General features: G+C 41.0%; 1 protein-coding gene across 3 annotated transcripts in view; it reads right to left on the reverse strand.

The window, feature by feature from the left end:
• The window catches only part of LOC133409131 (retinoic acid receptor gamma-like), a 58927-nt gene that overhangs the window by 13826 nt on the left and 31702 nt on the right, over positions 1-13399 (reverse strand). For 2 of the 3 annotated variants that reach the window (XM_061688727.1, XM_061688725.1), the window contains exon 2: positions 11523-11912. In XM_061688727.1, the coding sequence (XP_061544711.1) occupies positions 11523-11691 (169 nt within the window). In that variant the 5' untranslated portion in view covers positions 11692-11912. Of the gene's footprint in view, positions 1-11522; positions 11913-12316; positions 13221-13399 lie in introns of those variants that run through there. The other variant, XM_061688726.1, reaches the window with a different exon arrangement.

Below are 13399 nucleotides of genomic sequence, written 5' to 3' on the forward strand. Positions count from 1 at the left end.
TGTCTATAATAAATACGTCTTCGTCCAGCCGATAGATCATCAGGACTTGAATACGCCCTTCGTTTTCTGTAGCACACCATAATGACCCGAAAAACAAGGCAAAAACACATCCTCTTAGAAAATGCAAAACATAGTTAATTCCACTCTCATTTAAATATGAATTATTCAAAAAACAACAACACATGAATACGACGTTGTTCCCTCAAAACATATGTAACCTGAACCACACCCTTGTGTTATTGTACTGATCTATGATTTTTAAGATTTTGAGTGTGATAATCTTTTGGTGCCTGTTGTCATTGTCCTTTTATAGTATTTTGAACACAACGTAACACCGCAATTAGTAGGAAAAAAATAAGGATTGTCAGGGTTAATTTGAAGTGACTTTTTGATTAATTAAAAAACTCTGGACCCCAAATTAAGTATTTACCGTTGCACTCAAAATCATTCAACCACCATTAAAAATGTTTGCCAAATGTTTGTAGTTTGCAATGCACCTACAATGTAAGAACAATTTGAACAACTCGTGGTGACTATTTATAGAAAGTTACCATGTATTGAAAGTTGTACGTGTTGAATTTGCTAAAATAAAATAACAACGGGTGGAATAATTGTAATCCACACGACTGTCATCTTTTTGAGAAAAGACATACACCAGTAATGTGCTTAACAACTCGTTGGATTTTTCACTAAACACGAGTGGCTTTATCTTGTTTGGTTTTTTTCTCTCTAATGAGTTGTAAGAGCTTCTCTTATGTTGAGCTCATCTTTACGTTTGAGAAATGTGATAAGACGGACAGACAAGCCAAAAGCACATTCAAGTGTCTTTTGGTTTACACTCTATTGCTGTAGCCTCAAAACACAAACTTCTTGACTCATGAATGAGGTACGGTACATTTCACGTTGGATACATGGTGGTCCTGCAGCATTGTTATAGTAGCTTTGGAGATGCCACCTGAGAAAGGAGATGTCACCCTCAAGGCATGAAACACCAAGATATAAGAAGTCAGTAGGAGGGGGGGGTCTTGGGGGGGGGTCGTGGGGCTAATCCCAAAACCAAATTCATCCCTCTACTCCTCTTTCATGCCCCCACACGCCTGCTAATCTCTTAATTGAGGCCTTTTCTAATTATAATGGCTTCATTAAAAGCTGCGGGTTACACAAGACGAGGCGTGTAAACTGAGCCGAGAAACATTAGCGAGGCGGACAACACACACTCCTGGATGGGGCCATTGAGCAACGGGAGAGTGGAGTGCTCAAAACTAGAGCAGAAACGAAACATCACACAGGCGACACCGGGGTGCAGTGACACACTGCGCTATGGACGCTGCTCCTTTTAATGCCAGCTGACATTGATACAAAGGAGGGCAAAGAGGTGTTCAACTGACCCGCATGCACAAAACACTGGAAAAAAATGCGGAACTTTCCACAGATTTCATTTGTAGGGATGGCCCCATGACTTTTTTCTATACCAGTCCGAGCTACTTGATTTTGAGTATCTGCCGATATCGAGTTCCGATTCGATACCTCTGCAATGCATAAAGAAGAAAAAAATCGTGCACCCAAATTGTCTCAATTGTCTTCATTTTTAAAAAATTTGAATAAAAGTATCCCAAAGTGATACCTTTTTATATTGTTGTCTAGTGCAGCAGTGGTTCAAACCAAGTAAACAAATACAAAGTTTTATTTGTTCACATTGAAATATCCTCTTTTAAATAAACAGAAATCCCCACTCCCCCGCCCCCCAAAAAAGGTGAAATTACTTAGTGCAGTTACAAAATTAAGCTCTGAAAGTGATCAATGAATCAATCTCACAAAGTAGTAACTGAACTCCACTTTTAAAAGGTAGCTTCACAGTCAGTCACAAATAACATTAAATCCCATTTCAGGGTCATGCGGAATGTTGACAAACTGGTCAAGTATTGAAATCAACATATATTAGTATGATATCACATAGAAAATCATTACATTTAAAATTGAGACGGACACATGTGCTAGACTGATGTTTTTTTTTTCGTGAAATCTGACAAGTATAATCATTTATGCTGTTTGATTTGATTTTACGTTCACAAATTATTTAGCCGTACAACTACAGTAAAGTTACTACTTTCATACTAATCGAATGACTTTGACCAACGTCACACAAGGTCGAGTCTTCATCAGCTCAGAATTACATTTCTCAGTGTTTTTGTTTATGATTATATGATGTTACAAAAAGCTAGTTGGGCTAAATGCATTACAAGAACCCCCCCCCCCTCCTCATGATGAATTAATAAATGAATAATATCTTCCCTGAAGAGTGCACTATTATTAATTCGTTAGTTAAAAGAACTATCAAGCAGTTACTGTATAAGTAGAAGAATAAAAGTAGCATAATGTCAATGACGATTGGTAGTCGGCATCGTTTACAGTAAGCCTCCGAATTGCTGGCAAATAAGAAGTCTAATTTAAATTCACATTTTGATTTGATGGCGTATAAAGGTATGAGCTGAGTGAGGTGAGGCACCTCACTCAGCTCATACCTTTATGAGCTGAGTGAGGTGACTCATTTGCATCTTCCTCTTCAAATAGATTTAACGGGTTATTCCGGGAGGGAAAATGCTTTCGGCTGAGCAGTTTTAGTTTATTTGCTTCAATGCAGAGTAAAGGGAAGTAATTCAATGTTGTTCTAAGTAAATTAAATTAAGTAAAAAAACAAAACACAAAAAAACAAAACAAAAAAAAAAACATTTTTGGGGGGGGGGGGGGGGGAAACATGACAACTGAAGGGATATTAGGCTGGCATCTGGGGAAGCTCGTGAGCGAGTCGGAACAGGCCGTGCTGTGGTGTTTGTCAAGCCGGCAGCTCATCCGTCATCATTAGGGCACACTGCGGACTTGACAGCGCTCCGTGGCTTGCCGTCCCAGTGATTACCGAAGATAAATTGGCTCAAGGTGCGCGGCCCGGGACGCTTCAAACCACTTGAGCGGAGCATGCTGCATAGCTGAATCGCACTCTGCAATTTGACTTGCATAGCTAGATAGAGTCAATGTTTGAGTTTGCACACCACTGGGCCGAGCGGAATACAAGAGCTTGACAATGGGCTCCATGATGATAACAAAAGATCTGCTTTTGTTATTATCTTGAGCGTGTTTGTTCCAGTGTCCACACTTGATGCAATGTGGGCCTCTGGAAAGCTGGCACACATTTGACCACACATCAGCACCATTGAAAAGCGTTGAAATCCACATGGTTGATGTAAGTGCTGCACTGTGTGACTTTTTCAGACAAGAGGCCAAATTACAACAATGTGATTTCAAGGCCCATTTGCCTTCAGTCTGTCAAAGCTGTTTCTGTTTGGACTTTGTGTTCTGGACTGGCTGCCAGGTCAGGTCCTGTATTGTTTCAAGCAGCTGTCAATCATGTGAAGTCATTCGCAAAGAAAACAAACATGATGATGTATAAATATGCGCCGCTAAAGTCCCCCACAAAGTCCACTAAGCACATAAACAAACGGACGGCGGGGGTGAGAATGGTCACAGAGCATTGAGAGGAATCTATCGCTTCCTGTGGAGAGAGCGCCGCGATAACACCAGCGGCAGCCCTGATAAGAAGCAATTCCATGTGATGGACAGAATGAGGAGGCGGGACGAGTACTCACACTGAAGGTTGGCCGGTCCCGGCCCAGGCGAAGGGGTCCAGGCTGGAGAAGAACGGGGGGGCCTTGGCCAGCATGCAGGAGCCCTGTGCAGACACATCATAGAGAGGCCGCGGGGCCAGCCCTAGAGCCTCCATGCAGTCAAACATGCTGGACTGGCACCCAGCTAGAAAGTGGGACTCCAGCTAACTCGATGGGTCTGCAGCGGTCTCTCGAAATTCTCCGTGGAGCACCTTAGTTCTGCCCTCGGGTCACTCGATGGACCTCAGCTCTGTAACCGATCTCGGTTCCCCTCTCACCGGCTCTGTGGGCCTCTCGCTCTGCACCACAGGCACAAGCAACGCATGAGCGCATGGGGGGCGGGGTCCAGGGAGGAGGGTTGGGAGGGGCCGGGTGCACGCTTGATGTCTGATAGGCCACGCGGAGAACCCCCAGCTTCCCTCCTAATCGCCTCCAACTTTTCCATCCTCATATTTCAGATTTGAAGCAAATAAGAACAAACCCCATTGCCTTGCCTTGTAATATACTTGTGAACTTTCTTCCCCTTCATTTAATCACTTCAGGATGGAACGCTGTCGTTTTCCCCCTCAAATGATACCCTGCTTCGTTGCCATTAGCGATGAAAACAAATGACAGTAACACACTAAAAAAATCACCTCACACCTGTTGGGAAGAAGACAGGAGCGTGTTGAGAGATGAGCGGTATATTGAGATGATGGACTAGGCGGAGGTCAAAGTGCTAACACAAACACACTTAGTCATGATGCAACCATTTCCACAAGATTAAAAAACTCTTCATACTCAGAGCAATGTTTTTTGTTTGTTTGTTTGTTTTTGATGTCAATCAGAATTGATCCAACTTCCTTCAACACGCATCAACCAACTGTGAACAGCCTCTTTTTGTGAAAAGCCTCTTTAGGAAACATTCAATACTTTATTTGGGCCAATTACTGTAGTTTATTTCAAAAACATCCTTGATCTAAAACAAATGACATTACATTAATGACATGGTTAAATGATTGACTTGAAAATAAATTATGCTAATAAAATAACACATTTCTTTTTGTTTGTTTTAAATGTCCTGCACCAGGTTTTTGTAATTGGATGTATTTTTGGCAAACAATAAATATGTAACAAAATTGTCTAAGTCGTTTTGTGCACATTTTTGTAAAACAAGAAAACACATTCCACAACTAAGAAAAGTCCAGTTGCCTCAATTAAATCTTTGCTGATTACAGAAATCTGGATGACTGAGAATCTACGCAGAGATGAAGAAAAAAAAACTTTTCAGCAAGCACATTGGTCCCTTTTATTGACATTGTGACAGTTAAAAATGGTTTGGCAATTATGCTACTAGGCTAACCATATTTTGGTACATCAAACTGGATAAAAAAAAAAAAAAAGATCATTTTGAGGATGACCCTATTACATTTTAGTAAGATATAAATCACCATATTGATGAGATCATAAAATATATTACAAAAAAAAACTACCAACAAGACGGTCAAATCAAAAACGAACTAAAAATATTAAAACAAGCATTATGGATCTGGTACAGATATGGCCGCAATTTAATTGCTAAATGTGTTACTCACAAATCCCATCCCATTGTGCTTATGGAGCATCTTCATACAATTGTTGGACCGAGCCTAGATTCCTCATACACTGATTGATTAAGGTCCAAGTGCTCTTTTTCAACAATGCCATATAATTGTCACATATTTTCTTATTTGTTTCCATTTCTCCTAAAGCATCCACCGTTTTGTGTTGAGTCCTACCCTAACCCTACCTAATTCAATTCTGTCAAAAGGGTCCGGACTGATTAAGTTGTGCGTGTGCAGCTTATTGGACCATAGGACCCGAAGTGCTGCAGGCGACACACACACACACACACACACACACGCACGTTGGCCTGCGGTGTGAATAGTTTGTATACTAGACAGCTTCACTCTCCTCCCTCCACTCCTCCCTTTCCTTCCCTCCTTCAAGAGGGATGAACTCTAGAAGAAACCCCCACTGGGGCTCCAACACCCCCCCCTCCCCCCCCCCTGCATACACACACATGTACACTTACTCCCAAACATGTCATGCCTTTGGCTTTGTACACTCAGAGTGTTACAATAGTTTTTTTCCCTCTGTTTGTATTTTTCTTTTCAACCCCCTTACTGAATACATTATGATTTCGAAGTTGAAGGGATGCTGCGCTCTATTTCACACATCTTATGAGTGCTCCTCTGACCAACTCTTGTTTTTCTTGTTTTGTTTTACCTGTCTTTCAACATCATGGCCGGGCACACAAACACACACTATAATGACACACCGCAGGGAGTAGAGTGGCACAATAACAGCCCGCTGAGCTCTCTCCACACCTTGAGACAATTACCCTCCCCGCCTCGCAGCACCCTGCCCCCTGTTGCTGCTTTGTGCAAAAGAGACACACAAATATAGGGAATGTGAAAGAAGCAGCAGCCTCATTTTCCTTCACTTTTCCGCAAAACGCCAGTCGCTACCTCACCGAGCGGGCCGAATTGCAGGCGTTCTGCTCTTTGAACCGTGAAAAACTCGCAAACTCGTCGATTCTGCCTCACACTTTTTAAAGGGAGTCACATTACAAGCGTTCACAATCAGGTTCTTCAGCTATTCATCCCGTCGTCATGTCTGACACAAACACACAGAGCTGAACAATAGCCTCTCTCTCTCTTTCTCTCTCCAGCTCAGCCGCGGATATTTGCACAAAGTCTCACTGCGGCCATCAGCGAGCGCACAAATAAGTCACGAATGTGAGGAGCACGGCATTCATGAATGTTGGAATGCGCAGCCTACAGAGTGGCAATGGAAATATCTGTGTGTGTGTGTGTGTGTGTGTGTGTGTGATAGTAACTTGAGGCAGAGAGTTGTGTGTTTTTCTTTGTGTCTGTCATCATAGGCACTCAGTTCAAGTATACACACATAGTGATGCGCCAGGATGCGCACACACACACACACACACGCACACACTACAAAAAGTGACTGAATTTATGTGATGAAACCACCAAAGGAAAACCACCAAAGGACATAGCGTTCATTATAGGGAAAAAGAAAACAAATGTTTCCTCATTATATCAATATGGTGACATGTTAAAATGTTTTCTAATGTCTGCACAACATTACACACCAAATCTTAGGACACAAGAATTTTGCTCTTCGCACTGGATGATATACGGTGGATATAAAAAGTCTACACACCCCTGTTCGAAGGCCAGGTTTTTATGACATAAAAATTAAGATCAAGATAAATAATTTCCAAACTTTTTCAGGAAATTAATGTGACCTATCACCTGTACAACTCAATGGAATTTTTTTTTAAAATCTTCTCAAGAGGGGAAGTAAAAATAAACAACTGAGATAATGTGGTTGCACAAGTGTGCACACCCGCTTAACTGGGGATGTGGCTGCGTTCAGAATTAACTGATCACATCCAGCACGCCCACGACCCTTGTGAGGATAAAGCGGTACGGAAAATGGATGGATGGACATTCAAAATCCAGTTAAATTGGAGTCGGCCCACATCTGCCACCATTTAAAGTTCCTCTGATTAATCCTAAAGTCACACTGTTCTAATAGGCTTTTCCTGACCTTTTTTACTCTGTCTTGCAGAAGCCTTGAAGGTATTGCACTAACAGGACTGCTTTTTGAAACAGTTCATAATTTCATCCATCTTGTCTAAGGCCGGAATTCCAGCTGAAGAATTGCATATGTATGAAAAACCCAGGGTGTCCAGAGAGATTTGGGATTTAAAAAAAAAGTTCCTTTTGTGTTTGTGCTGATTGCCGCTTCCATTAGGAAAATAAAAGACATCTTATTGTATGTGTGAATAGGCTGCCAGCAGCTTTTGAAGTGGCTACTGTATGTGCTTACTACAAGTGCACCAAAGTGTCATCTCATTAGGGAGCGCCGCGCACGGATTAATTAGCAAAATAATGAGAGATCACTGCAGCTTTATTTGATGTAAAGGAATGGCCATGCGATCAGGATGGAAACCATCTGAGAACTATTTCAAACAACCAAAGCGGGACCTTGTTGGCATGTTAGCCATTAGTATTCAAAAGACACCATCCATCAAGTAGCTTTACACCTCTCCGCTGCCAAGCAAGGGCAGCCATTGAGAATTGGGTGTCACCATGAATCAAAACATTGAGCTCAAATTTGCAAAATAGCTGAGCGCGATGTCTTAGCTAGTTTGCATTTTTATTATTTTTTTTCTTGCTTGGATTAGATTTAAATTGATCTTAATTCATTTTCAATGCTGCTCTTTGTATTTGTTTTTACTTTGTTGGTTGTTTGTATATTATTGGTACGGGTGCACTGTATGTGTGTGAATTTTACTGTTGTGACTAATTTCCCTCACTTCGCTGCTTAATTTCCAGGCGTTCTGGAGGTTAACATGTCCGCCTTACATTCTGAGGTTCTGGGTTTAAATCTCAGCACAGGCCTATCCTGTGTGGAGTTTGTACGCTCTTCCCCATGCTTTCCTCACACGTTGCAAAAACGTGCATATTAGGTTAACTGTAGACTCTAAAACTGTCCACAGCTGCAAATGTGAATGTGAATGGTTGTTCATCTATATGTGCCCTGCGATTGGCTAGCAACCAGTCCAGTGTCCCACACCTCTCGCCCAATGTCAGATGGGATAGGCTCACCTAATGAGGGCAAGCGCTTTGGGAAATGGATGGACGGATGGATGGATGGTATAATAAATAGTAGTTTAAATTATTCTGAACTTCAACTACTAAAGTATCTTGATAGATCTATCATAATTACAATTACCATCTGCTGCCCGCCTCTATTTTCCATCATGATGACCACTAAATCTTAACTACATGACTTAAGTGCAAGTCCGACACATCTGTCTTCATGTGTGATAAAGTATCGGGAGCTACATGTTAGAGATGTAATCACATGCTGTGAGCTACTAGCCTGGTGAAATATATGCTGCTATAGGCTCCACTAAAACGACTGCAGATCAAATGATAGCAGCTGCTCAGGGAGCGTGCACAATTACACACACACACACACACACACACACACACACACACAAACAGACTGACAGGCATGTTGGGCCTGATGCCCATTTCACAGGATAGTGGCACACAAAACATACTGTGTAAATTGTTTGATTTGGACAGTGCACTAGCTACCACCTCGGTGCTGCCTTGTTCTTTTTGCACATCCCTCTCCACTGGGAGTGCTGCATTGTGGCTACAAGATTATACAGCTGGCCGGGAGATGACTTCAGACTGACTGCAGCAGGCTAATGTAGGAGCTACACTCAGCGGGGGATGTTCAGGTGGGTGTCGGTTGCATACTCTAAATACGGCTATTTATTTCTGGGACAGTAAATATTAGACTATTTGGGATGGCAGTCAAATGAGTGCGGGAGAAAGAATGGAAATTGTGACTAGTTGGTTAAGAGATGTCAGTTTGCTTCCTGAAAAATTTACCCTTCAGCAATGCATCACCCAAAACTGCTGTTGAGACTATTAAACATGCATGTAAACACCTCAGTCTGACTACATTTGAATTCTTAAAAGTTGGATTAACATACCCAGACTATTCAATAGGAAACACGATTCCTCTTGCTCTCATCAATTGAACATTGGAACCGTGGCAGAAATCTGGTCGACTAACTATACATTAATTTCCAAGAAAAGACGACTCGTGCATGGACTGACAAGGAAAATCAATTCATCATCTTCAAGAAGTCAATATTTTAAAGCACAAAGATGGAAGAAAAACATACCGGTTTTAGAACACGATGGAATATCTCTGAAGAGCTCTTTTCCAAAATGTCATTCTATTGTGTACAGTACTGTAGACTCTGTTATCTTCTGTTGTTCAAACTGTGACAATGAATTGTTTTAACAGTGTAAAATGTGCAAGTCTGGGTAAACAATCATAATAATCCAAATGGATTTATAGTGTTTTGGAATGGGAGTTCCTTTTTTAACTCTTACATTGCATGAGCAAATCTGCATATCTGTGTATCCAACAGCCGTATTTCTAACTACAAAACTTTTTCCTTTCACATTTCAATAACAATGGACTGAAAATAATGTCAATTTTTTTAGTCCATGACAGGTAAAAAATAACACTGTTAAACAAACATCTTCTACTTTGCATTTAATCTTCTCTTTTCATACCAGCGATGACTTTTGATTGGCATCCAATAATTGTAAGATCCCTAACAGCTATGTTTTTCTTCCCAACATATACTTACAAAAAAATTGACTTCTTTAAAGTGATGTAGCATAAATGTATCTTCTTGTCAGTCAAGAGGATACATTTATGGATGTATGAGATAACCAAAATATTAGAAACAGCAAGATTGTTGCTGTGGTAATAAGGTCATACAATTGAAGTGGGGTTTTTGTGCCAGTGATGTTATGAAGGCTCTTTATGCTCAGAATTCACCACCCCTGATTTACTGTCAATATGAGTGTGTATTTGTCTAAATTTTTCCTTTGTTCTCCTTGCTTTCATACTACTTTCAAATTTAATCTGATAATAAATATATTGATAATAATGATATTTAAAAAAACGAAGCATTACTGGCATTAGTTTAAGGAAAACATACACGCTTAGAGAGGGAATGTAAGGAACCACTGTATTTATTGGTATTTTTCTATATGGGCTCTTGAACAGCTAGGCATTATAAAAGCACAATAGCACCACCTGAAGCCCAAAAGAAGCAATCTCATGCTTCAATTCAAGGCTCAAACAAAGTGCTGTACACAAATTTAAGCCTCAAAACAGCCCGAAAACGCCCCCAAATTGAGAGGAATTCCAATGTTGTTCCCACAGCACAGACAAGGCTGCACTCAGTGTCATGTGCAGAACTGTGTGACTGAGATTAAAAATGCCAATTCTTCCCGCATTTTATAATTACCACGAGAATATGACCTCAGCTGCCTTTTTGAGCCAGTTCTGGATATTAACTGGGATTTTAGAGAGTTTTTCTTTGTACATCCATCAATTTTGTACAGCGCGACTTCATTAGAAGAGCTGAGATTCGAACGCATAACCACTCAACTACGAGGCGTACATGCTAACACTACCAACCGTGCTGCACATTAGTGTTGTACATTATTATAAAATACATTCTGTGAGCAAACATGGGAGTAATTGCTACTAAATCTTTGAATAAAAGCTGTAGCACTGTCACTATAGAATCTCTTTAGAATCGATTCTCCTATTGATTATTGATTTCATAATCAAATATTAATTGGCCTCCCCCAAAATATCAACTCAAAAAAACATTTTTCTTTCATACTAACATGCATTCTATTGTCATTGATGAGGGATGGACCTCTGTATTTAAACTGCATATTTTATGTGGTCTAAATTGGGTGTACAGAATTTGAAACAACAAAATGTTAATTTCTAAATGGTTAGCAATAGCAATTAGCATTAGTATGCTAGCAATTACCATTTTAGGTAAAAACAAATACTATCCAGCTCACTCATAAATCATTTTATATGTACATTACACATCTAACAGTATCTTAAAAATCACTTACAAATGTCTCTCTGTGGGTTTTGGCAAATTTTATCACTATCTGAACACTGAGTCCATCTGCAATAAATGTCTATGTGAAAGATGGATTCCGGCGGTACCACACATGGTTCCGGGCAGAACCTTTTTTTTTTTTTTTTTTTTTTTGTTCCCGGCGGAGCTTCATGGTAGAAATTTTGCCTCAATTTATTTTTGTAGTGGATTTAGCCGGATTATTTGATTTTTTTTTCTTCCCCCCCCCCTCAGCCCAAAAGAGCAGAGCAATAGTCGACTGTAATATGGTATCCAGCTCCATGTTTGAAAACACAAATTGAATTCAAGTCATTACTTACACAATGCCGCCATCTCTTTGGGAAGGTCTGCCCCAAAGCGACCAAAAAGGTTGCTGCTGGCCAACAGGTCAAAGGGGGAGTGGCTCCTCATGGCATTGAAGGGGAAAGGGTACATGGTGCGAGGGAAGCCGGCCATATGACGCAGTTGATGCTCCCTGTTGGTTGCCATGGTAACACGAAAAGCTGCCGATGTAAGTTTGGTGGTTTTTAGCGGGCTTTTCTCGACGTCTTGGTTGTGGTCAGGAGCCGCGGGCGAATGTAAAAAGGGCCGGTGCCATTCAGGCCCTCAAGTTGCAGTTGGTGGCTTCTCCCTGGTTGGGATGCAGGGAGGTGAGGCGGATGTTGCTGATGGCCTCCCAGGAACCAGGTTGGGAAGAGCCTGGCCACAGTCTGGAGAGGACAGAAGACAACAGAGACCAGTTAGATGCTAGAACAAGAGAAATGTTTCTTCGCAGCTCACTTTCAATCAAATAAATGTGAAAAAACAATCCTGTAGCTCAAGTAAAGAACAAAAAGAAAGTTGCTGGTGAAAAAAAAGTGGGAAAAGAAACAGCCCTTCTCTTCTGCTCACTTTCCCAAATGGTGTAATGATTTCAGGCAATGCCATATGATTTCAATCAGCACAACTGTATTATAAAGGGTCTCTGTGTTGCCCTTGCCAGCCTGCCAGCAACATGGGTAAAATTAACCCCTAACAACAATACACGCACACAAAACTAAGTCGTGCTCATCGTAGGCCACAGGAAGCCCCCTGTGCTTTCGCTTTGCTCAAGGTGGCCGCAATCTCATCCCACCTTTTCTGTCTTTTTGGACTCCCGCTGTGCCTCAGTGACCCGCCGGAAAAAGTTATACGAGAGCTGCCCTCTCTTGTTTCTTTCTTATTCCCTTCAGTGATTTCACGAGTAGGCGGGGCTTAAGTCTCTGTGGTAGAGCTGTGGTAAATACAGCTCAGCCAAAGAATGTCGTGTTGTTTTGGGCCTGCTTCAGCATGCGAATCAAACACACACACGCACACAGGCCGATGGAGAGAGATCTGAATATACAAATGTCTTCCACTGAAGTACAAAGAGGAATATACTGAAACAGCAGGACAAAAGGCAAAAATAGACACAGTAGAAAGAAGTAAAGGCGAATCCCTGCTCGGCTGTCATTGTTATCACAGGTACACGCTGTCAAACACAACTGCTTGTCACTTTCAGAGAAGCCGGAGCGGGTCAACTCATACCTGCTGAAAAAGTAAACTGTTACACTTGTACAGAAACACACACACACACACACACACACACAGTATACACGTTAATGTAGCATGAAAATGCTTCACGCAGTTTCATTGTAAGAACGTTTTAGTCTTGCACCTCACATTTTGAAAGGCATAATAGCCTCACTGCGGTCCAAAAACAACGCTTCGCTTACTCGGAATAATCCACAAGCCCCAGTTTGGAAAGTTTTTATAGGACTCGCTCTGCCATAAAAGAAAGTACATCCAGTGTACACAATTGTTCACTTTGACTCGTATTTACATGCAGCGGTTTGCATCCCAAAATGTGCTGTAATACCCCCACAACTTTCTGAATACAGAACATTTTGCAGGGGATAGGGACAAAAGTACAGGTAACGAACACCCCCCTAAAAAGGTTTATAATTACCTATATTAATAGTTAAAACATCTTAAATTCCAAACTATAAATTCCAAAACACTTAAACATTTAAAACTCATTTTACTACATTACCCTTGAAAATAAATTGCTTACAGATTATTTGATTTTGAAAAAAAAAATCCAAATCCAAAATGCACAACACTTTCATTTTCACTGACAACCCAGGCTAAACTTAGCTTCTCCCAGACATACAAAATATTTGTCTCCAAGTCAAGATTT

The sequence above is a fragment of the Phycodurus eques genome, chromosome 10 (genome assembly GCF_024500275.1).
Source record: "Phycodurus eques isolate BA_2022a chromosome 10, UOR_Pequ_1.1, whole genome shotgun sequence".
Lineage (NCBI taxonomy): Eukaryota > Metazoa > Chordata > Actinopteri > Syngnathiformes > Syngnathidae > Phycodurus > Phycodurus eques.